Below are 23,887 nucleotides of genomic sequence, written 5' to 3'. Positions count from 1 at the left end.
TATCTAGTCGGGAGTGGTACTGACTGAAAACAGATGATTTGGAGCGATTCGCGCGCCATCTGTTGGTCATTCTAAGGACTTATTGAACTACCCTCGTACAAGTGCGCAAAATAGGTGATTGCCGCAGTGTGAAACTTGCAGCATAAGCCGCAGGCTCGAATGATAAGTCGGAGGTTAGCACAGAGCGAAGCGAGTTCGAAAACGTTGACGAGTGCGATTAGCATATGAATTTACCCACAAAATAAGATTTTTCGAAAAAATAATTGAAATCATAAGCATAATAGATCCGTTTTCAACTAAAGATTGGCATTTTCAGCAAGAACATATATATATCCACCAAAATCATTAAATTTTTTATGAAAAACGACGAATTTTCAAACAAAATACAGCTCTTTTTTGTTGCAACTCGAAACCCATATGCCAAAAGTTTGATGTTTTGACGTGCTTTTTCTATATTCTGGAATTATAACAGCTCCCGATAATCTGCTTACTTTTTTATATTTTACAAGTATATACACGAAATTAATAAATCTTTATTTTTCCTAACAAAAATAGATGCAGCGACGAGAGAAACTGGAGGAAGTTCATCAGTCCCACATTTAGATAACCCTGGAGGAAGCCGCATTTACACAGGTTAAAATTAAAAATACAACTAGGATGAAAAATATTATTTGTCGTATATTTTGGTTGCTGCAATCGATCGGAAAGCGAACTTTTTCTGTCACGTCATAATCAAATTAATTTTTCAAAAAGCAGTTGAACTTTCAAGCAAGGAGATGAAAGGTTGTATGATAAAAAATAGATGCAGAAGTGATGACTTTGTATGCTGTAAATTGAAGTGGTTTTTCTATTAACTCTTTTAACATAAACATATTTGAAACACACTAAATAATTGCATAAAACTTCAGAGAGAGTGGCGAGAGAGAGAGAGAGAGAGAAGTGGAAGCAACAAAAGAGAGATAGAGAAGAGGAAGCGTTCACACTGTGCCAGTAGAAGTTGGCAATTTAAACATTTATTTTGAGCAAGAAATGTCTTGATTTTTTATTGGGTTCTATTTATTCTGTTCGTATTTAAGCAAAAGACAGGATAAAGACGAAGTTTCGTAAAAACAAGGAAAAGAATCAATCAATGAATTTTTTTTTTTACTCAGTATACTTAATTATTCTATATGAACCACTAAAAAGCCAAAAACAATAGAAAATGTACTATTTTGTACTGTTAAAATCAAAATTTACGATTTTTCGCAGTAAAATTGGTTAATATTGTTGCATAAGGAGTCTGAAAATTTTATAAAATTATGAATATGTGTGGTTCATATAGAATAATTTTTTATTATCAATAAAATAACATTCAGTTGAGGTCAATCGGTTGAAAACTTTTTGTGTAATCCTGAACGCCAGTTTGAAGAATGTCGTTTTGAGAAAACGTGCTTCAAAGTTTTTTTGCGTGACTGACGCGCTCGTGCGCCGATACACTCTACGGAATGTATCTTTAGAAATATTCCGAATTTTGATTAACATTTTACACGCACATTGTCGAATAGTTTTTCTATCGATTAAACAAAGCAAAACAAAAATGCAATTTTTTCAGGTTTTCATGAGGCACTATACTGATGTCTCAAAGGCAAATTAATATAGTTTTATTATTTTCATGTTTTATTAATACCCGCATAGAATTGCATGATTTCATTCTTTGCCCTGTTTTTTCTATAATCTGCAATGAGTACAGGCTCCTGCTTATCCACTTGCTGCATAATATTTTCTCAAAGTATAAACAATTCATTAATATCTATTTTTTCTTACAAAACTAGATGCAGTGATGAGACAATCTGAAGGAAGTTCACCAGGCCATGATTTTAATATTTCTGGAGGAAGCCGCGTTTATATACAAACTAAAGGTCGAGGCAAAGAAATTTTTGCTGGAGTTCTAATTCCCGTTGGTCCAGATAAAATTCCTACCTGGATATATCAACAATTTCAACAAACCAATTCAATGGAGCATGTTTATGTATCCATACCTCGGGAGACTGAAGCAAATCATTTCATAGCAAATCTCAAAACTGTTCAGGTCAATATTTATAATATATTAAACTCCCGCTGTATTATAAAACATAGTAACTCTGTTTCAACAACAACGCTTAAGCCTTACAATTGGCAACTAGCGACTTCTGGAATCCCGGCCATTTTTGTACGACTTCCAGATGAAAATCACACCAGTTTGGGGGGAGTTCTACGTTCTTGGAATGAAGAGGACGGTATTCTTCCTAAATGGGTTCGTTGAAAAAACTGGGTATTAAGGATTCGCGACAAATATTTTTTATATATTGTCAAGTATTGTATTATACCTTAGATAAAAGAAACTGTAAATTAGCCTTATCCAGCGAGGATAAGCATGCGTGATACGAATTACTACAGGTATGGTTGTAACAAAATTTTTTTAAATATATGAAAAATACAGACCCTGAGGTAAACTTTTTACGATTACTATCCACCATTATATAAAAGTAAAATACATAGAATTCTGATCTTTCATAGAATCCCTTTTTTAAACTTAAAATAGGTGAACGTGACTTTCAATAGTGTTAGTCAGTAATATAAATTGAACGAATAAAATGTATGAATTCTAGAATTTTAACAATTCAAAATCGCAGGATAAACATTTTTCAAAATAATTATTTTAGGATGTGATGTTTAAGAGCTAAATTTCGTGCCGAATTTTTACAGTTTAAATGGTAGCCTTGGGGTGTCCCAAATGAACAAGAGGAATGCAAATTTTTTGTATTCTTTTGGCAGAGGCAATAAGAATAAGTTTCATTCGAAATTACAAAGTTATACTTTATTAAGTGATATTTCAATTATTTTAGAAGATTCATGTTTCAAATTTTAACATAATTGTCTTTGGAGTTTATACTTTTAAAATTAGCCTTTTTAATCAACAAAACCTTGCCTGAAGAAATATTTTTAGTTGTCCTTGGTAGCATGTTTACGATTTTATATTTACCACCAGTACGAGTAAGTGATATACGTGTAAATAAAAACTTAAATCTAAATTTTACAATATTGTTTTTTTGTAAATATAAATAAAACATCCAATAATTCTTATAATATATATTTGCTTTTAATTATCTGTCTATTATAAAAATATTAATGAAAATAACACGTTAAAAATTCAATTTTGGAACGAAGATTCAGTGATAATGAAGAACGTACCTATTTTAAATTGTATGATATCTAAATTAATTTAAAAATTATTTGTTTGTAATAATCTCTACAATAAAACTTTAATTACAAATTATTACAATGAATTTACATTTTTATTAAAAAAATGAGTGTCATTTACCTCTCCAATTACCGTCGAATTGTTGGCAGATTCTCTTAGTTCAAAATGAAAAAGGAAAACAAGAATGAGATATTACACTTACCCTCTTGTCTCACCTATACTTAATCTGTCATAATTTAGCATTAGAATAATAAAGATGCAAAATTAAAAACAACGGATATTCAGGGAAAATATAATACTGTCGTTTATTCCGAAAAAAAATCACCAAAAAGTGCTTTACGTAGGCAAAATTCAACTAAAAAGACCAGTTTTTACAGTCTCAGTTTCTTTGAAAATAATTGTTTAAAACAAAAACTAATGGCAGCTATCTTTTTTTTAAAAATATGAAGAGATATATTTATTATGTTTCAATAAGAAATGTTAATAACTAATTTATTTTTCATTTAAAATTTTCTCATTATTATACTAACCCCATTATAACCCCTAATATGTGTTCTCTTCTGACACGAAGGGTCCTACAATAAGGAATAAACTTCTGAACAGATTTATCATTTCACGAGATGACATTATGATGCAGTATTTTATTCCAGAAACAGAGACATTTTGTGAGCCAAAATATTGTCATTATTTTCCGGGTCTCGAAGAATACAATCGGGTTAATTAAAAATTGAATTAGGATTATTGTGTTCAGTTAGACAAAATCTAGAAAATAAATTTTTTGAAAAACTTTCCACGAAGGCGACAATAGAGTGCATTTCAAGATTATCGCCTGAAAGTAACATCAAAACAAAATATATTTGTTTATTTTCTTTCCCAATATTTACCGATATACCTTCACGCTGAAAAAAACTAAATTTCTTCGATGGCATTTGTGAACAAATTTTATTAGTATATAGCGTACGGTGTTTAGCATTAAAGAAAAGGATGAGAAAAATGTTTTCTAATTTGAATTGGAACTCGGGTGGAAGAATTGAACAACTTAATTATACAGAACCAGATTTATAAATACCTCTATAACTACCAAGAGGATTTTTAAATATATTAAATGCTTTTGCGATGATTTATTTTAATAAAAAGAGATATTTCGGGTTCCAATCGTGTACAAAACTACGAATTTTGCAAACTTTTTGTGAACATTGCAGTTCACTTCTTCAGGGATGACCACTTTACGCTAGGATGTGTTTTTTTAATTTGAATGATAAAAAGTAGCATTAAAAATGAATTTATTGGATTTATGGAAAAACGACACAAGTTGCAACAAAATCTTCAATAACGCAGCAAGCAGACTTTTTAAATTGTAAATAATTATTAGAGTGGAATCATTTATTTCGAGTGCATTAAAATTCATATTCTTACAGGTTCTAAATATATGGCTAATAAATCTTGCAAATATGAAAAATTCCATTTTTAACTTGAGCAGTTTTTATCTTTCCTCTCGGTTTTCATTAACAGATAAAGCTGTGCAGGCAGACACTTGTTAGCATTGTATATAAGTTTAACAGAATTTATTTCAGTAAACATATTGAAAAAATCACCGACAATCACCAATATTAAAATTCTTTAAAAATTAGTTTTCAGTTCTCCATCGTAGAAACTACATGGAAAAAATGAAGCTCGTCATTCTACTCTTTACCTGTATGGTTATCATTAATTCTATAAGTAAGTTTAATTTAATATTATAATTGAAGTGCCTATTATTCAGAAATTTTTGTAATTTCAACAACCCCGAACACACCCAAGTACAAATTTCCAAGCGAAAACACCCAGTAGAAAATGTCTGCCTCAAAGTATTTAAAGCAAATGCTCAAGATATAATGGAACATATCTCAAATTGGCGTAACTTGGTGAAGAAAAATGGTAATTGAACTCTATGCATCTTAAATTAAAGAGAAAGATCAGTACTATATGACACAATTAAAGAAAAAATCCCTCAAAATTTGGTGTCTTCTGTACATAACCTCAAATGTAGCCAAAAACGCCATTTTTTGGGTACATAACCTCAAATATCTTAAAATCCTGACGTGATGGGCCAATTCTGACTCCAGACTTGTATTCTACGTAAAAAATTACTTCGAAAATGACGCTCCACTTCTAACAACAAAACCATGTTGGTCTGTGTCATCAATTGTAAGCAGTATTGCGAATTAATTTCAATATTAATACTCAAAGTAATTTGCTTTTTATTTAGCTCTGAAAAAGATCAAACAGATGAAACATTTTTGACAGTTTTAAGCTTATGGTTATTGGTGCTATTTGGAAATGTATTGAAAATGGAGTTTCGGGTTACAAAAGAGGTCTGAAGGGATTGAAGAGGCGTTAAATTGTATTTCCCAATAATTCCGAGGTGGCGGAAGAGGTATGGGGGTAAATAAGATATGTACACAAATTTCCGCAAGATTAGCTCCAAACAGTAAGTTTCATGATATAGACAATGCATAATATTGATAAGAAATGTCTATTTGTCCACAGTAATATCTATGAAAATCTATATAATTTGTGCCGAGTACACAGGTTGACATTAAAAGCATATATGTATTTGTATTGAAATTATGAAAGTTCATGCTTCATTTCAAAGTCGAATATCTGTGCAGAAACTGAACCTAAGCCTTTCAAACAACCGTTCAAGAGTTTAGTTTATAGAATTTTTCGGGAATCCATAAATTTATTTTAATCAACGAGTCCACAAATATATAGCTTGCAAGTCAAACGCTTTTCAGCAAAATCATCATTTCGAAATTTTGCATACTTGAAAAGTGTTTTTGGACAATTTCTAACATTATAACGTAAGAGCAAACACAAATAAAAGTTACATAATTGCTGAATGATCAAAAAAATATTTACTCGCACAACAGAAATGTTGCACTAATTGCTCTGAAAAAAATTATGGTTGGAACACAAAAATTTGTAAGAAATAATTTTTGTTTTTGAAACAGCCAATTGTATCTCGGATTTATTAAAAAATTTCGCTCACTTTTATTTTAATTAAGCCTTTTTTAATCTTTATAATTTAAACTTAAACTGTAAAATCAATTATAAATTTCAAATACAGAATTTGAGTTACTATTCAAAAACTATGACCCTTTATGTTTGAATTTTCTAAAGAATAAAATATATGTTAAAACAGTCAATTAAAAATAAAGAATGCAAATGGAAAAAGGGTGCATTTGCCATGTCTAATATCGAGCCTCGGGTGGAACGAGAAACGCATTAGGGTGATATGGGGTACTTTAAGTTTGTATTATTTTTAATTAAAAAATTAATTTTTTATGTTATTTTGTAAGGAGTAATACTTCAAATTTCAAAATATTTTGATATACGGCTCTATTTATAGGAAAATATTCATGTTTACTACACGAAGATATTTCCTTGACGAAAGTATGTTTATTTTCTAACACATTTTGTTATCATGTGCAAACTTGATTAATCCTGCTGAAAATAAAATTAGAAAAAAATCCTAGCGCTATATACAGCCTTCACACATGTTTATTGATTTGTTTTCAACTATATTTGCAGCCAGATCAAAAATAAATACCTTTAATCAGCAATACATTTTTTCCGTGTGCTTAGTAAGAATATATGAATTTATTTAGGGCTCTATATATTAATCAGAAGAAGTTTATTATAGAAATGAGATACATGATAGATAGATGATAATTGAAACAGTTTTGTAAAGAAGTCGATTAGGTAAAATTATCAACTTTATTGATACGGTAAAAAGACAATATTATAAAACTTGGAAAAAAAACTTGGAAAATGTTATTTGCAAAATTCTTCCTTTAACTTTAACGTATGCATTCACAGAAAAGCCAAGAAAGTCGAAAAAAAATACCAGCAAACATTTCATATCGAAAACAATCAACAACGAAAGTTCACTAACTAGTAACAGAAATCACTAAAGACTTATTTTTTTTCTGGCAAATTAACTTAAGGAAAAGAAATCTGTCGTTTGTTTATTCTAACGGCCATGAAACGTAAACAAATAATTATTTTATTTAAGCAACTTTTTTAAACTGCGTATGTGACGAAATGCTCCTGTCTATTTTAAATAAATAATATCAATAATGGTACAGATAAATGCACTCGACTGTCAATATAGTGACTCACGGTCTAGCCATTGTTAGATCGTCCTTGGCGGAGGAAATGAATGAAAGCATGATATGATAGGTGTAAATGTCACGGAAGTTAGCAGAATTCTTAACATCGAAATACAGACAAGTTTTTAGGAGAAAACGTAAAAGTAAACTAAACGTAAAAGTAACTTTGGATATTAATATTTTTAAAGTGTATCATGCAAGGTCTGAATAGTAATCTTTTAAAGCGTGGAATAAATTTGCGCAATTCTGTTTTCTCATCCTCTTCTCAGTTGAAGACCTTTCACTTGCACAAAATACAAGCAACTGTCCGAAATTTGAGGTTAGAGTGCCACTAACTTACAATTTTAGATATTTTATTTTATTTCGTGACAGTGAAAGGTCGTCAATCGATGAAAGAACGGAACACGACTGAGAAAGTACATTTGACACTTGAGAAATGCTACTGTTCGTAAATTTATGAGTTACTTTTACGCTTAAAATATTTTCTTAAAAAAGTTGTTTGCAGTCCCATGACGTCATATTAAAATGCTGAATTCAAACTTCCCGCTCTTCGGGCCTCTTTTTTCAAATGTTCAGTCGCTGACGCGGGAGTGACCATACAGCTCGTACGGGGACCGCTGTGGGAGGTCTTACGAAATGGCGCAATTTAGAATAAGCATATATAGAGAATATAGAATAACTGAACTTTCGACTAGGCGATCGTTAGAGTAGGTGACAGATTAATATAATTCTATATTATTACGAGTAGTGAAACACTCAGATACTAGTTGAATTACTCAAATTGATCTATTTTTGATCTCCGCTCCCTACGTGGTGGACTTAAACATGGTTTTTACGGTTATACTGCGTGTTTCGGGTTTCCAGGGTGTTAAGTTGCCAAAATGCCTACACGGTAAAAAAATTTGATTGTCTCACAGAATTTTGTGTTTAAACTATGGAAAACGATTGGATATGAAACATCATAGAACTAAAAAAATGAACTTGGAAACGAATTTGGAAAACTTAGGTTGCTTCTTTTCGTGTACGTGACTGTGATGAACTTTGGCAATGAATCAAGGTTAATTAAAAATATTGAAATATCCGATTTCACAGTACAAAATACAATGAAAACAGCGGAAGCCAGGTGATTTTTTTCGAAATGTAGGGAATAAATGCTTATAAATAAAATAATATTGATGCGGTATTAAGTACAATATAAAACGCTTCAAATTCCTTAAATTTATTTGAAATTTTAGCCGAATACTTAAATTTGCAAACCAAAGATGTGTTTTTTTTCAAACAGTTGAATTCTCCAGCGTAGAGATAATTTTCAACAAAAAAGTTGAATTTGGAACCAAAAATATGATTTTTCCACCATAAAAGAAAGATTTTCAATCCACAAGAATGAATTTTTAACAAAATAGTTTAAATTTCTGCCAAAGAAAAGGACTTAAAAATAGTTGAATTTTTAATCGATAAAAGCTGAATTCTTAACCAAGATTATTTGAAAATTGTTTGCACACAAAATACGATTTTTAACTAAACCTGGATAATTTTTTAACAAAAATTGGAATAGTTAAATTATTAGATATGAGACATGAGAAGACATGACATGATTTTTAACAAAAAAATGTCAGCATAATAGTTAAATTTTTATTTAAAAATATGAATGTTCACCAAAAATGGTGAATTTTCAAGCAAGAAGATGAATTTTCTATAAAAAAAAATTCCATAAAATACATGAATTTTAAAACAATTAATAGAACTTTTAGTCAACCCAGATGAGATGCAAACCAACAATAAGATAGTAGACTTTTTTACCCAAAAAATTACCTTTTAACCAAAAATAGTTGTATTTGTTATTGGGTTCTAATAATTCTATTCCCATTTAAGCGGGAAAAACGTCAAAAAAATTCGCAAACTTTGTTAACATTTTTAATAAGAAAACATACTGAACGTTATTTAGGTTCGTAATGTTACCTATTTACCTATTAACGTTACCTTAATGTCACAAAAACAACTTTATGTGGTTTTATAATTATCGTTTTGAAAGAAAAGGTATAACACGTGCGCTAATGACACTCACCGACTATAGAGGGGTTTTTCTAAAAAAATTGTTTTTCGAAGATCCAACTGCAAGAAATTCCCGGCGACTCATTTTCCAATACACGTGTTTTGTATCATCTGTCATTATAACAGCTACTGCTGATGTACTTTTTCTGTTTATTGTATTATTACACCATTAAGTCATTTTCCTTTCGGGGTAGGCGTGACTCACTTGGTGGAGAAGGGAGTAATGTGAGGAAGAGATATAAAATTTTTAGATTGATCCAAAATGATCGTGTTATTTATTTAAATAACACGTTCGTTTCGCAACACTGCTCCGACCCAGGTTGCTGATCAATCTCTCTAGCAACCACCCCAAGTGAAGATCCTTACAAAGTCGTCATGTGAGGTTCCCCATTTGGGTCCATTAGTATCGAAGGTCTTTTGTTTCAGACGTCATTCACTCCACTGACACTCTTTTCATTAGCTATTTGCCGCTATAGTTATATATCCTGAAATACTTCTCGAGCTTTTTTTACTTCCTCTCGTGTTTCTGTGGCTTCTCATGTCTGTTCTAACTTAAGTCTCATTCACACATTCTAACTATTCTTTCCGCGGTCTGCCTATGGAAACGCTGCCATTTACTTTATCTTGATACACTTGTTTTGTTAGTCTTTTATTTTGAATTCTCTCACTTAATATTCGATATTTTCTGAGAGTATAAACAATTCATTAATCTCTATTTTTACTTTAAAAAACTAGATGCAGTGATGAAACCAACTGAAGGAAGTTCACCAGCCCATGATTTTAGTATTTCTGGAGGAAGCCGAGTTTATATTCAAACTAAAGGTGCTGGACACCAAGTTTTTGCTGGAATTCTAGTTTCCGTCGATAGCAGTGAAATTCCTACCTGGATATTTCAACTTCAACGAACCGATTCAATGGAGCACGTTTATGTTTCCGTGCGTCGTGAGCCTGAAACCAAACATTTCATTGCAAATCTCAAAACTGTTAATATCAATATTTATAATACGCTAAATTCCCGCTGCTTTATAAAATATCGTAACACTGTTTTGGCAGCAATACTGGAGCCTTACAATTGGCATCTAGTGATTCCTGGAAACCTCGTCATTTTTGTACGACTTCCAGATCGTAATCACACCACTTTAGGGGGAATTCTACGTTGTTGGGACTACGAAAACGGTAATCTTCCTAAATGGGTTCTATGAGAAGACTTGGTGTTATGGATGTTTGATACATGCAGTTCAATCCAGAAGTGATCCTGATATTAACTTGTTGCAGTCATTATTCACCGACTTGAAAAGCCTTTTTTCTAAATAAAAATGGGTACATATGACTCTTAGTAGTGCTAAACTTAATTTAAAAATGAGAGAATCCCCCCATTTAGTAATAGAATTTAATTTTTTGTAATTAATATATATTGAGTGGATATTTTTTTCTCCTAGTTATGTAAAGGTAAGCGCTGCCTTGCAAATTTCACCCGAATTCACTAAATATTCATAAGCTAAATGTTATTTTGATAATTTTTTCCTTGTAAACTAAACTTTGAAGCTTCACAAAATTAGACAACATGCAGAAGAATCTGGATTCAGTGTCAGTTTTGGGGCTGGCCTTGACATTAAATCCAGATTCTCGGAACGTAAGCAGTCCGGGGCGTATGAACCGTTTCCAGTGGATTTTACTACGTGGTAACAAATATTTTGAAAATTGTTTTTCTAATACGAACGCAAGGGTAAATTAAATATTTAATGGCAATGAGAAAGAAACTGGCTCTTGCACGTTAAAATAAATACATTTCCTGCTTGCGTACTTTAAACATTTGTGGATCGCTGAGAATCTCGTTTGAAAAAAATGCTTTCTCTTGAATTATCTGTCAAGATATTCTGTCGCTCACTTGAATATACCATTTGAAGACAGCAGCGTCCAAAAGCACATTACTTTTTGCAAATATTTATACATAGGCGAAAAACTAGGGAAAAAACACTTCAAGTGGGAAGCACGAACTTCCGCGTAATCGCTTAATGCATGCGATGGCGTTTCATAACCAAACATAAGAAGAAGTTATTTAACAGAAAATCACTTACTTTCATAAATATTAGATTAATTGTGTACAAAAAACACAGTTTTCACTATCCGATGTGTTCCAATGACAGCTCTTTCTTTTGGGCTAGAAACGATCATGCTCTATCTATTCAATACTTCATTCCCAAAAAAATGCTGGTTGAACCAACCAGAATTCTAGTTAATTCAACTATAATAGAGTGTTAGATATTCCCTTACTATCAGTTCTGTAGATCACTTGGTGATTTCCAAAATTCTCGAACATTTACCTTGCTTATTTATTGACCACTTCGCTAATATTTTTCAGAATATTTCTCAAAGATACCATAAAAATATGTGCTTGGTTTGGAAGTATTCCTGTAGCACTGGTGTTTAGACGGATAACGCGCAATTTTTTCTTACAATACAACTAAATTCACGGTTCACTATAATTACTTATAGTTATATAACTGAAAATTCAATCAACAAATCGCGTTTGTTCGAGAATTGGACATATGCGCTAAAGCGTCACTTGACACGTCCAGCAACATGACTTGAGACAAAAGACAGATTTCTGGAAATCAACTCAAGATCGCGACACTTCTGTTCACCATAAATTCGGATTAAAGTAACTAGAACTGTTTTAAACAGATGCGTCTAGTAACTTTAACTCGAACTTTTTTTTAGCGTTCTTTTTCTCCTTTGTCGAATATTAAAAAGAAGGATTATAGTCAATAAGTAATTTTAAGCCGTAGCATAACATTTTTGATCAAAATGAATTTAGATCTACTACTCTTTTTTATTAACACTGCTCTAATAACTTTGAGATACTACTTCGCGATATACGTTCACGTGTCAAATTACTTTGTTTTCAAGGTCAAAGATAAGCTAATTCAACGGCACGAAATGGTCTGATCAGTCCCATCGGCTTCAGTTGGCTATTGGCGTCGGCAGGCTGTGGTCACTAAATAGGCAACCGTGAAGGCACATACTTTGATCCTGTTTTGCGGGCTCGTTAGATGGCTCTGTAGTACTTTCACCCGCTACACGTCGCTCAGGGGCCAAAGTTTGATCTATCTATTTACTCCTTCGTTGTTTTATGAACTGTTTGAGAGCTGATATCTAATTTGTTGCCATCATTTTCGACCTGGTGATTATCGTTGTAGTACACAACTGAACATTAAAAGAGGAGCGGTACCTTCTGTATTATTACCATAAAAACAGAGTAATATTTTGAGAAAGGAACCTGCCGGTAAGAAAATTGATGTCGAAAATGATGACAACATTTAAATGAAAACTGCTTTCAAACATACTTCCATCTTTCGTTTTTGATTAGAACATGTTTTTATGAAAAAAGCAATAAAAAAACAAGCAAAAATATATAAATAATTATTCCGGTAATTATTTATGTATTTTTATTTGTTTTTCTATTGGTTTTTTTCAATTTGTTAAGTTTTTTAATTACATTATCTATAAATCATCTGGATATAAAGCATCTATTATCTTATCTTAAAAACCTGCGGGCTCGTTTGATGGCACCACCGTCGATTATCGGTCTGCACTTCTAAAGCATTGAGTGACCACAGTCTGGGCGTCGGAGATCAACTGATGTTCGACGTAATCTCGCTATCGTGCTTATTTGTGTGTGCTTCCCACTTCGAGTGAATTGTCACAATGGCATAACACAGTTACACATGTAGGCCGTCGGGGCAAAAGGCCTTACCGCAACGCTTCTGTTTGGCCACGCCTGAGTGAGCACTGCAAATTCCTCTGCAGCTCTTCTCACCAATCATCGTGACGCGGCGTCAATTCTCAAAAACACTTAAACCCGAATCACTAAATCCAGATTCAACTGTACTTTCATTGCTAATAACTCTTAATTTCCAAAGTTTGGACAAAATCTGATCATTTTCAGTATGAGGTCGAGTCCAACAGGAATGCTCTATAGTTCTATACCACCATGCTAAAATTCGAAAGTATTATGCTATAGAATTAGGTGTCACACCCAGGAGAAAGAACCCATTGAAAAGGCGACTTCGTTAATTGCGTATCTGTCATTTGCAGATTGAGATGTGAATCGGTCAGTTTTTCAAACAGCTTCAAATCTGCAATGTACTACAATGTCCATTTCAAGAAAAGTCATATTGAATCGGTTTACCTATTTTTGAATGAGGCCGACTTTTTAAAGGTTAGCCTACCATATTTCACATGATTTTTAAAATTTATAAACTATTGCGAGATTAGGACAGATCAGACGCAAGGCTACTAAATTTCTTCTGCTAATTTAGTTCTAGAGGATTTAAAGGCTTTTCCCGCTTATCAGTGTGTCAACAAAACAATAACAAGTAAAATTCTGTTAGAAACCAATCGGCGGATATATGAAATTACAGTGACAGATAGGGGAAGGTGGGGTGAGACGGTGCACAAAATCTTTGACGCTAATTAGGCTGTAACCTGTAAGAACTTGTAGAAACAATTATTAGTTAAAATTTTCTCCAATTTATTATTTACAAGTTGCGCATATGTTTTTGTAACTCGAGTGAACTAATTTTTTAGAAATTAAGTGTCAAGCACTGTACGTTAGGTGGGGCGCTAGGAACACGCGGCGAGTAAAACAGAACGCATGGTGGGGCAGTATGGAACAATTGGAATATCAATTTTAATTTTTAAATAATTTTGAAAATTAAAAAAAAGTAAGCAACAAATCAAAATGTATGCGTACATTAGCCAGAACATAAGCTAAAGAATTAAAGCAGAGGAAGAAGAAAGACATTAAAGGAATTTAAAATAATAAAAATTAATCTGAAAAACAAATTTAAAGAAAAATATCCATATTACTTGAAAGTTACATATATAAAAGAATGAAAACACTAAATTGGAATACAACATTTATTTGTTCGATAGTTGTTATTATTTGTTAAATACAGCACAAATAGGAACTTAAGTTTTTCGTACATAAAGAATTAACGAAAAGAAAATTAAACTTCCTTCGATATACCGTTTATATTCTATTATTTTCCAAATATTTAGCAAGTTTGCGACAAAATATTGATGCCGCAGCTTTGTATTTACTTTCAGCTTGGTGGTAATTTAACTCATCGTTTCTTATGCTTTCAATTGTCCTTTTCAAACTTTCCTGAAGTCAGTTTTGTTTACCAGTCTTCATTTTATAATTTCTCATTTTAATAACTTAAATCATGTACTTTATCACTTTTTATTTCTTACAAATATCTCGCTACTAACTCGACCGGCGACCGGCTACACTGACAGTGACTGCGACAGGTTAAATTCGCGGATGTTGCGGTGTTCCATTCCGCCCTATTCAGCTAGTTGCATCTCGCCCCCAACGACAACTTTATTTCAAATCCGTAATTTTTTTGTCTAAATAATTTATAATTAAATCTAATGGCAACAACAGAAAATTTGAACTTCATTTTTTTTAACTCTTGTGAGGGAAAAGGGAATAAGAACATTATTAGTACTTTATTTTCTCTCGAAAATAACACCATTCCTGAGTTCTGAAGTACCCAAAATTTGCGCTTAATTTCTGATACAATTTGCATAAAATATAAATTTTTTTTGCACTTTACTGAATTCATTAGACTTATATTTATTTAATAAATTATTATCAAACTTGGAGTGTGAATATTTTTTGAGATATATTAGCGTTTTATTTTACCCGCCAGTTCCGTCGTGCCCCACCTAAACCTACGCCAACCAAACGACTTCGAAAACAATTCCAAACAAGTGAAAGGGTTTTTTTTTCCTGGACACTGAAACAACATATAGCAACCTGAAGTATAAATATTCAGAAGCTAAAAAAAGGAACCCACGCTAAATGTACAGAAAATAGGTTTTTGTCGAAATGTCTAGTTATACTTTTTTTTGTAATTTAAAACCTGCAAATCAATATTACGAAATAAATATTATCAGAAAAACGGACAATTTCTAAACTGCTTAAAAACTTTTTGTTATATTTGGCTAGATGCTTCACATTTTGTGAATCGGACCCATTGAAACAAAAGTTTTAACCATAAACTTGACTGATTCGCGATTTTGTGTATACAGGCTATTTTGGGGTAGTTTTAACGTCCAATAAACATTGAAGCAGTGAACCTTACGTTTCCGACCGATCAAAATCTTCCGAGATTTTAGTATTATTCTATTGTGGAAGGACATCATTCTACGATAAATGTGGAAAATATATCCCAGCATGAAAAGTCGTTCAAATTATGTTCAGGGTTATTTTAACATCCCCTAAACATTTCAACAAGGAAATTGACATTTCCATGCAATCAAAATAAATACTGTGGTCAATACTTTACGATAAATGTGGGAAACATTCCCTAGAAGGAGAGATTGTTGAATTTATTTTGAGACTTGATTTAACAGCCCTTAAACCTTAGAGGAAGGAAATTGACATTTCCTAACAACCATAATGACAGGAGAGATTTTGAGATTGCCGTATTCGGGTTGGAAATCACTATACAATAAATGCGAAAAATATTAAGTAGCAGAAAATGTCGTTGAATTTATTTTAAGAGTTGCTTCAGCATCCCTTAAAGATTCAATCAAGGAGATTGACATTTCCTAACATTAAAATCACAAAAAAAAGTTTTTAAAAAATTACCTGTTATTTCAAGGATGTTACAAATGTTTAATTTTCTATAAAAGTAACTATGCTTGAGCTAGAAAACTTTTAATTGATGTAATAGCATCAACTGTGAATGTATTTTTATTGATTTTGAAGCAAACTTTAATTTAATTCAGAAGGCTAGTAGTATTCTGAATTAAATTCTTCATTCGTATCATTAAGGATATGTTGGGAATAATATAGGCTACAAATTCTAGTAGGAAAAAATCATCCAAATTATCAAATGTTTACAAAGCAAATAAAGCTAATCAGATACTGGTTTGTTTATAAGTGAATATATATTTAAATATTCGAAAACTCCAGCTAATAAATTCTTGAAAACTTAAAACAAATATTATCACCTGACAAAATCTCCTAATAAATAGTATTTAAGTCACTGGCAGTCGATCTTATAACCAAAAAACACCCACTTGTTCAAAAGTAGTATTGTTTATCAAATTTATTGAAACAATTAAAAATTGTTATCAACTATTAACAAATATATATTTTAACTTTAATTTTTTAAATCTTGTTAAAGTAATGAAGTCTTTAATTAAGTTGGTTCACATCATTAACAATTTCCTTGCATTTAAAAGAAGTGGTAACTAGTCATTGTTGAAGTATTTTTAATCTTGAATTAGTATACTAATTGATTAATTAATAAATGAATAAATTAGATAAAATTCATTTTGTTTTAAATGCTCAAATCAATTTAAAATTATAATCTCTAGATTAATTTGATCAGATAAACTTTTTTTGATCCAAATAAATAAATTTTTAGTTATGATTGCATAATACAAGTATATTGAAATTCTAAAAAAAAATAGCACCCCTGTTATAGACGACCAATTTATCCCAAAGTAATTTAAGGAAGACAATACTTTTTTTTGCTCCCTTATGTCGATTTAAAATGCATGGAAAACTTGAAGCGACTGTAGGAACCTTTAAATATTATATTCGATTCAATTCAAATTTTTACAAATTGCCCTATTCTCATCTAATCCAAGAAAAGGTAATTGTGGAAGCGTAACTTTAAAAAAAATGCTTCTCAAATAACAAGGATCAATATTCGCAGCATCTATAGTATTTTCCTGAGAGGTCTCAATCCAGGATTAATTAATGGATCATTTCATCAGACTAAGTCGAATTAGTTTTTACAAGTTTGAATCCCGCCTTAAATTTGATTGTGAAATCATATATATGTATTTTGATTGAAGTTCCTTTTATACAAATCGTCCCTATTATATGCGTATCAGATATTGATCTTGAACCCCATAGCTTCAGTAAGAATTAATCGCAAAACTGTATTGGTTATAAATACCTCAGGAAATTCGTAAAAATATAGAGATTCATTAAATATAGAGATTTCGTTCATATCGGACGCTCTCCATCATTTTCACCCTCGAGACCTCTTTCTGCAGATCTATACACGAGAACGGAAAGTAGCCCCAAGGGCGCAGGTCTAGTCTACATTCTGAACGTAGTTTCCCATCCAAAGGATTCTGCAGACTGTAATAAATTATTGAATACTGTTCCCTTAGAACTACGAAACCAGACTTAAAATAATCCACATATTCTTTATTCAAATAAATTAATTGTGTAAATTACATATATCAATGATGTTTATATTACTTCTACAAATTAATTCGGTGCTTTAACTTTGATTTCTTGTAACTTTTGGTCAAACTTAAAATTTCTTTCTTCCTAAGGTAGTTTTAAAGGGCAAATCTTATAGTCCAAAACACAGTCAATTAGGTGGCGGCTCTGTGGACTCAACCTCAAAAATCTTTATTGAATACAAATGGCGTCCGACACAAATCACCATCGTAAAATCTGTGAGGCAAAATCCGCAGGACCATCACCTGTAACATTACCTTTGGGCGGGAAAAATTCCAAGTTTTACGAAGAATTACAAGACATCAAAGTAAAGGCACCGAAGTAATTTGTAGACCTAATACTTTCTAATTCACTGAGACATTTGACAAAGCATCGCAACACCTCTCATTATCCAATGTTCCTCCGGATTAGCAGTTGGAAGCCACATGGCAATAACAAAATTAGTAGAATGACCGGTTGTAGAAAGCACCCCTCGTCTTTCGCTCGTTTTATAAACTGGACAAGTGTAGGTCAGCCTTTCTTTAACTTCCTCTTTCGTCATTGGAATCAACCAAAGCTGTTTGCAAAGAATGTCAAAGCATTATCTTTCTATTTTGGGACCGTCCAAAAACTACGGTAATAGCCGTTCAAAAAATACGCAACAATTCTTTGGACATATTTGAACCCCTCGCTCCCTTCATGAAAAGTAGTTTGTCGCTGATCCCTCCTCCCCCAGGTTCGCGTAACTTTTTCACAAAACCTAATTAACTGAATAAAAAACAATTCTAGATTTTTAAAACCTAAATTATTTTTTTCATTTTTTTAATTAAATTTATTCATTTTATAAATATGCTGTGCACTATATCGTTCAATGATTACGGGAGCTGGAAAGGGGTTACATGGTGGGGATGGTCGACAACATTTTCATCTGTCATGCCACTGTATCTCGTCTGACCGGTCATACGAACGGACACTGCGATAATATTCAATGAATTATACATGATTCCACCACTCATCATTTTTTCATCCTTTTTTCAGGTAAATCATTTTTTACGACTTTTTGTATTCTAAGAGAAAAATAAATAAACTTCATCTTAGCGTTCTCAGTCGCAGAACTTTGTCATATTTCATGTTATTTTGAGGAAAAATGTTATTCCGTAGATAACTAAACATATCATATATTTTCTGTATGTAAAAATATACACTTAGCGTTACGTAGAAGACCTCTACTGCCCCCCCCCCTCCCATCCAATAAAACTCAGCTTAATAATTCCCTTGCCCCCCCCCCCCAGTTTCTACGCACTTTTTGAACGATCCCTTAGGCTTAGGGACCATCTAAAAACCACGTTACACTATCGGGATGGGGCATGTTTTATGATGATTTTTTTTATGCAGAATGTGATATTACACCATTTTTGTAATGGTTGAAAAAATAAAAATTAGTGATTCTTTTTACAAATCAATCATCTAAATACAGACTTCAGACTCTTGCATCTATTTCCTCCGTTTTTTTCCTGTTTTCAAGAAACTTTCCCTTTTTCTCATTTTTTTCGCTCAAATCCGAACTTTCGTTGACAATTAACTCTTATTATTATAAGTATCTACTATTATACTTTTTTCTTTAGAATTTACCTCTTTTGGTTAACAATTCTACTATTTCGTTGAAGATTTAATTATTTTGTTGAAATTTTTTACAGTTGAAAATGTAATGTAACTATTTCATTCTTTGTTTAATATCAATATTTTTGATTGAAAATACATATTTTCAAGTTGAAAATGCATGTTTATCTTAGAATTCGTCTATCTTAAATAATTTTTTTTCATTCATCCTTTTTTAATGAAAATACAAGTATTTAGTAAAAAAATTAATCTATTCTGGTTAAAGATCCAACAATGTTACTGTTAATTTGCCCGTCTTAGTTTAATTCAACTGCTTTTGATTTTATATTAAAAGATTTTTTGTGAAAATATCAACTATTGCATGTTTCTTTGAAAATGCTTCTTTCGTTTTTTAGATTTTTTTTGAAAATCAACTACTTGGTTCAAAGTTAAAGCAGATTGTAAAAAAATAACTTTTTTGGATGAAGACTTATTATTCTAGTTGAAAATTTAACTTTTTCTCGGCTAAACTTCCAAATATTTGGTTACAAATTAATATTTTTTGTTCAAGCATTCAACCAGTTGGTTGAAAATTTATGTACTTTATTAAAAACGATTTTTTTTAATTCACCTCTTTGGTTTAAAATTGATATATTTCTTTGAAAATTTTTTTTTCCGTTGTTAAAAATTATTTATTTATTATTTTTTTTATTTGGTTAAAAATTCCTCTTTTTGATTGATGATTCGCATTTATTTTGATAAAAATTCCACTATTGATTGAAATTGGATGTATTTCGTTGAAAATTAATCTTTTTGCCTGTCTTTTGATTCACAACTATTTTGTTAAAAATTCGTATTTTTCAATAATTAAATATACTATTTTTGATCGGAAACTTATCTTTCTTACTTGAATATTCAACTATTTGGTTGAAAATTTGTCTTTTGGTAGAAAATTAATCTTCTTAGTTGAAAACATATCTGTGTAGAATAAAATTCTACTATTTTTTTAACATTAAAATTTTTTTAAGTTTAATTATTTTGTTGAAAATTCGACTATTTTTTGAAGTCATCTTTTTGAGTGAAAAATGAAAATGTTTTGTTTAAAATTCATTTTTTTCGGTTTACAGATTCATCTTTATTACAAAAGTCGTATTTTTTAGTAGGAAATTATTCTTTCTTGGTTCAAAATCAACTTTTATGTTAGAAATCCAAGTGCTTACAAAAAATTAATCTTTTTGGCCTAAAAATTAAACTATTTTTTTTTTAAATTTTAACTATTTTATTTAAAAAATGTATTTGCTTGAAACTTCAACTATTTAGTTCTTAATGCAACTTTTTTGTTGAGAAATATTTGTTATTGAAAATTTCGTCCTTTTGCTTTTAAAATTCATCCCTTTTGTTCGAAAATTGTTTTTGGTGCAAAATTCAACTATTTTGTTGACAATATATATATTCTTTTTTTTTAATTAATTCATTCCGGTATTTTCTTTAAAAATCAAATTAATTCTTTCGTTTCGAGAGGATTTTGTGCTTGGACATCTGATATTTTAACGTTTCGAATTATTCTTGATGTTTTATTGTGGCTCATAGCAGTTCAACCGGTTACTTACGCATACTAGCAACTGAACGCAACAAAAAGTAAAAAAATACAAAATAAACTTGAAATCCATATTTTTATCCAACCGCTAAGTTACTTTCTGGGAAGGGGGATACAAATCTAACACGTAGTTTATAGACGGGCCCTTATTAAAATATAATCTCCACTTATTTATCTATTTTTTTATATTGAAATTTCCACTCACATAAGGCATTGTATCAAAGAGAACTTTAGGCACAGCTTCGTCAAGCTTCATTGTGTTCATATTGAAACGAGCCCCATCCAAAAACAAACCATACACATATATTCCGTCTGAGGGTGGTTTCGTGAAGGTCTTTTCTTTGAGAGGAATGAAATCGTAAATCAATAAATCTATTGGGATAGAATATTTCCTGGCATAGTTCTGTCGTGCTCCGGTTAAAAATGCCTGCGTGAAGTAGAAGCCGGAAATCCAGAAAGAAGTCGGTGGTCCATTATCATACCAGTCCTTTGTAAAACGGTAGAAGATATTTTTATCATACTAAAGAAACTAAATATTTATCAATTTAAAAAATTAAAGTTTGAAAAAACCTGCAGAAAGTTCAGTCTACGGAGAAAGTCTTGAACATAACTTCCAAGAGGTTTTAAAGAAGGATAGGAGTCCTTCCTCCATAATGCTGGAATTCTTCCTGTGATCGTCGATATGTATACTTCTTCGAGATCAGAATTCATTATAACAAGACCTAAAACATCAAATATTAAGTAATTTCCACTATATTTTAAAATTTTTATTCACATTGTTTAGACCTTTTATCGCTTTTTGTAAATCTACAAGACTTCCTCTTATAGTCTGCAGAAGTTTATTGAATCTTCCCATTTCCTGTACCAGGACTGTATTCATACTCTGCTCATACGAAGTTGGATATTTTTCAAGAGCCTCAACAAGATCGTAGTTCATCGGCAATTTAGAAAGAATATCCGCTGATATTCCAAAAACAACTTCATCTGGTGACTTGCTACCCTCAAGATCTTCAGAAACAGTGTCCTAAACAAGACTCAATAAAAATATTTGTATTTATTTTTTCAACACGCTATTACAGTGAAACTCTTCTACAGTGCCGATTTTGGGGATGACGGTGGGTTGGAACTAACTCATTATATCCCATTCCGCTTTTGTTCGTTCACGCTTCAGTGCACGCTTAAGTGACAACCGTAGACCCCGCGGCCCCCGCGCAGCTCCTGTTATACCTACCTGTGGCGCGGCGTCAATTCCCGGAAGGGCTATAGAAGGGAGGGCTATTGAAGAGTTCCACTGCATTTAACTTCATAAAGGGGCCGTTCAAAGTATCAACATCAAAATATTTTGGAAAGTTTCCATTCTCACAAATATGAACACCCCCCCCCCTCACACACACACACACACACACACACAGACACTTTTAGGTCAAATTTTGCTTCATTTTCATTTGATTAACCCCTAAAATAAAAAACGAAACATTTTAACAGAATTTGACCCAAAATTGGAGATCTCGAAATAGAGGAAATAGGGTGATTTTAAAAAACTTTAAATAATAGGGGAATAAATGTTTTTAAATAAACTTAACATATTTGTAGCATAATGCATTTAAGATGAAATACTTAAGATTTCAAGTCGATTTTTTTTTCAACAATATAGAAAAAACAGTTGATTTTTGAACGCGAAAGGATGAATTTTTAAACAAGAAAGATGATTTTCCGACTGAATAGTTAAATTTTCAGCAAACAAGCCAATTAATTTTATACCAAACAAATGCATTTAAAACCAAATTCTTTTTTTAATTCTTTTTTCAAGACGCTTGAATTTTCAAATGTAAAATTTTCTACAGAAAAAGATGAATTTTCAAGCCAAAAAAGATCAATTACTAATCGAAACAGAAAATTTTAAACAAATAGTTAAATTTGTAAATAAAAGTGATGAATTTGCAACCGAATAGTTGATCTTTAAAAACTGCGTACGAGACCAGTGTATGCTAATCTATTTTGAGCCGCTGAATCCGAATTCGACCTCAGAATTTAGATTTAACGGTAAATTTTTCCCCTAGTCAGGGGGAAAAGTGGAAAATCTGGGGAATTCTAGAATCTGCGAAGGTGATAATTGTGAAAGCAGAATGTCTGTACTTTGCAGCAAATAAATGCACTTTTATTTATTTTGAGCCGCTGAAACCAAATCCGAACTCATAAATTCCCCTAGAAGTGAAATTTTTATACCTAACCCATGAGAAAAACTTGAAATCAAGAGAATTCTGAACCTGCTCATGTCATATTTATACCACGGCAAAATAATATGAACATTTATGTTTATTGAGTAGCTGAATTCAAATTTAAACTCAAAATCAATCTACAGGGCGCCATGTTTCCCCAAGCCTAGGGGAAATAGTGCGAAATTAAGAAAAACTTAAGGTTCTACGCAGGGTACCCAGACGAAAATATTATATATAGTTTATATATAGCGTGAAGTATTATATATAATATTCATTTGTTTTATACATTTTTTGTATAAAACAAATAAATATTTTATATAAAATTTCACACTATATATAAGCTATATATAATTTTTTCGCCTGGGATATGTTCATATACGTTAAGGTTGATTAAACTTTGTGAGTGAATATAAATTCTTCATGTATCTCCAGTCGCTTTATACGATCGTATCCTTAAAACTTCTTTACAGAGCTTCTCTTTTTCCCTAGTATAGAGAAAAAAGTGAAAAATCAAAAGAAGCCCGAGTAAAAATTCTTCGACTTTTAAATGAGACTAAAATTGATTAATGAAAAATTTGTAATTATTAAATTAGTTATTTTTAATTTAAAAAATCAGAATCTATTGGTCTGAACGAGTATACCCTTAAAAATTTAATTAAAAAACAATACAAATTTAAACTTTCTAGAAGGATCTCCTAAGCCGTGAGAAATAGGTGAAAATAAACAACATTTTCGGTATCATCGTCAAATAAGTATAATACAAATGAAAATCAGTAAATGAGT

The 23,887-nt window shown here is 31.4% G+C and overlaps 2 protein-coding genes and 1 long non-coding RNA gene across 4 annotated transcripts in view; 1 reads left to right on the top strand and 2 right to left on the bottom strand.

Moving 5' to 3' along the window:
* Nucleotides 1-2,438, top strand: part of LOC117168065 — a 3,659-nt gene extending 1,221 nt beyond the window's left edge. The window contains exons 2-3 of one of the 2 annotated variants that reach the window (XM_033353421.1): nucleotides 556-633; nucleotides 1,818-2,438. In XM_033353421.1, the coding sequence (XP_033209312.1) occupies nucleotides 556-633; nucleotides 1,818-2,281 (542 nt within the window). In that variant the 3' untranslated portion in view covers nucleotides 2,282-2,438. Of the gene's footprint in view, nucleotides 1-555; nucleotides 634-1,811 lie in introns of both variants that reach the window. The other variant, XM_033353420.1, reaches the window with a different exon arrangement.
* A 7,645-nt stretch (nucleotides 2,439-10,083) lies between these two features.
* On the bottom strand, nucleotides 10,084-11,979 carry LOC117168040. Its single transcript, XR_004466450.1, has 3 exons — nucleotides 11,505-11,979; nucleotides 10,497-10,732; nucleotides 10,084-10,374 (listed from the first exon to the last, which is right to left on the bottom strand). It is a non-coding gene; the product is annotated as an uncharacterized LOC117168040 (long non-coding RNA).
* A 6,018-nt stretch (nucleotides 11,980-17,997) lies between these two features.
* The window catches only part of LOC117182945 (dynein heavy chain 7, axonemal), a 51,054-nt gene continuing 45,164 nt past the window's right edge, over nucleotides 17,998-23,887 (bottom strand). Inside the window, exons 31-34 of the mRNA XM_033376062.1 lie at nucleotides 21,672-21,909; nucleotides 21,456-21,607; nucleotides 21,091-21,372; nucleotides 17,998-18,266 (exon numbers count right to left, since the gene is read on the bottom strand). Of these exons, the coding sequence (XP_033231953.1) occupies nucleotides 18,060-18,266; nucleotides 21,091-21,372; nucleotides 21,456-21,607; nucleotides 21,672-21,909 (879 nt within the window). The 3' untranslated portion in view covers nucleotides 17,998-18,059. The remainder of the gene's footprint in view (nucleotides 18,267-21,090; nucleotides 21,373-21,455; nucleotides 21,608-21,671; nucleotides 21,910-23,887) is intronic.

The sequence above is a fragment of the Belonocnema kinseyi genome, chromosome 2, assembly GCF_010883055.1.
Source record: "Belonocnema kinseyi isolate 2016_QV_RU_SX_M_011 chromosome 2, B_treatae_v1, whole genome shotgun sequence".
In the NCBI taxonomy this organism is placed as follows: domain Eukaryota; kingdom Metazoa; phylum Arthropoda; class Insecta; order Hymenoptera; family Cynipidae; genus Belonocnema; species Belonocnema kinseyi.
Note: the sequence above shows the minus strand (reverse complement) of the source record. Positions and strands in the feature narration are given on the sequence as shown.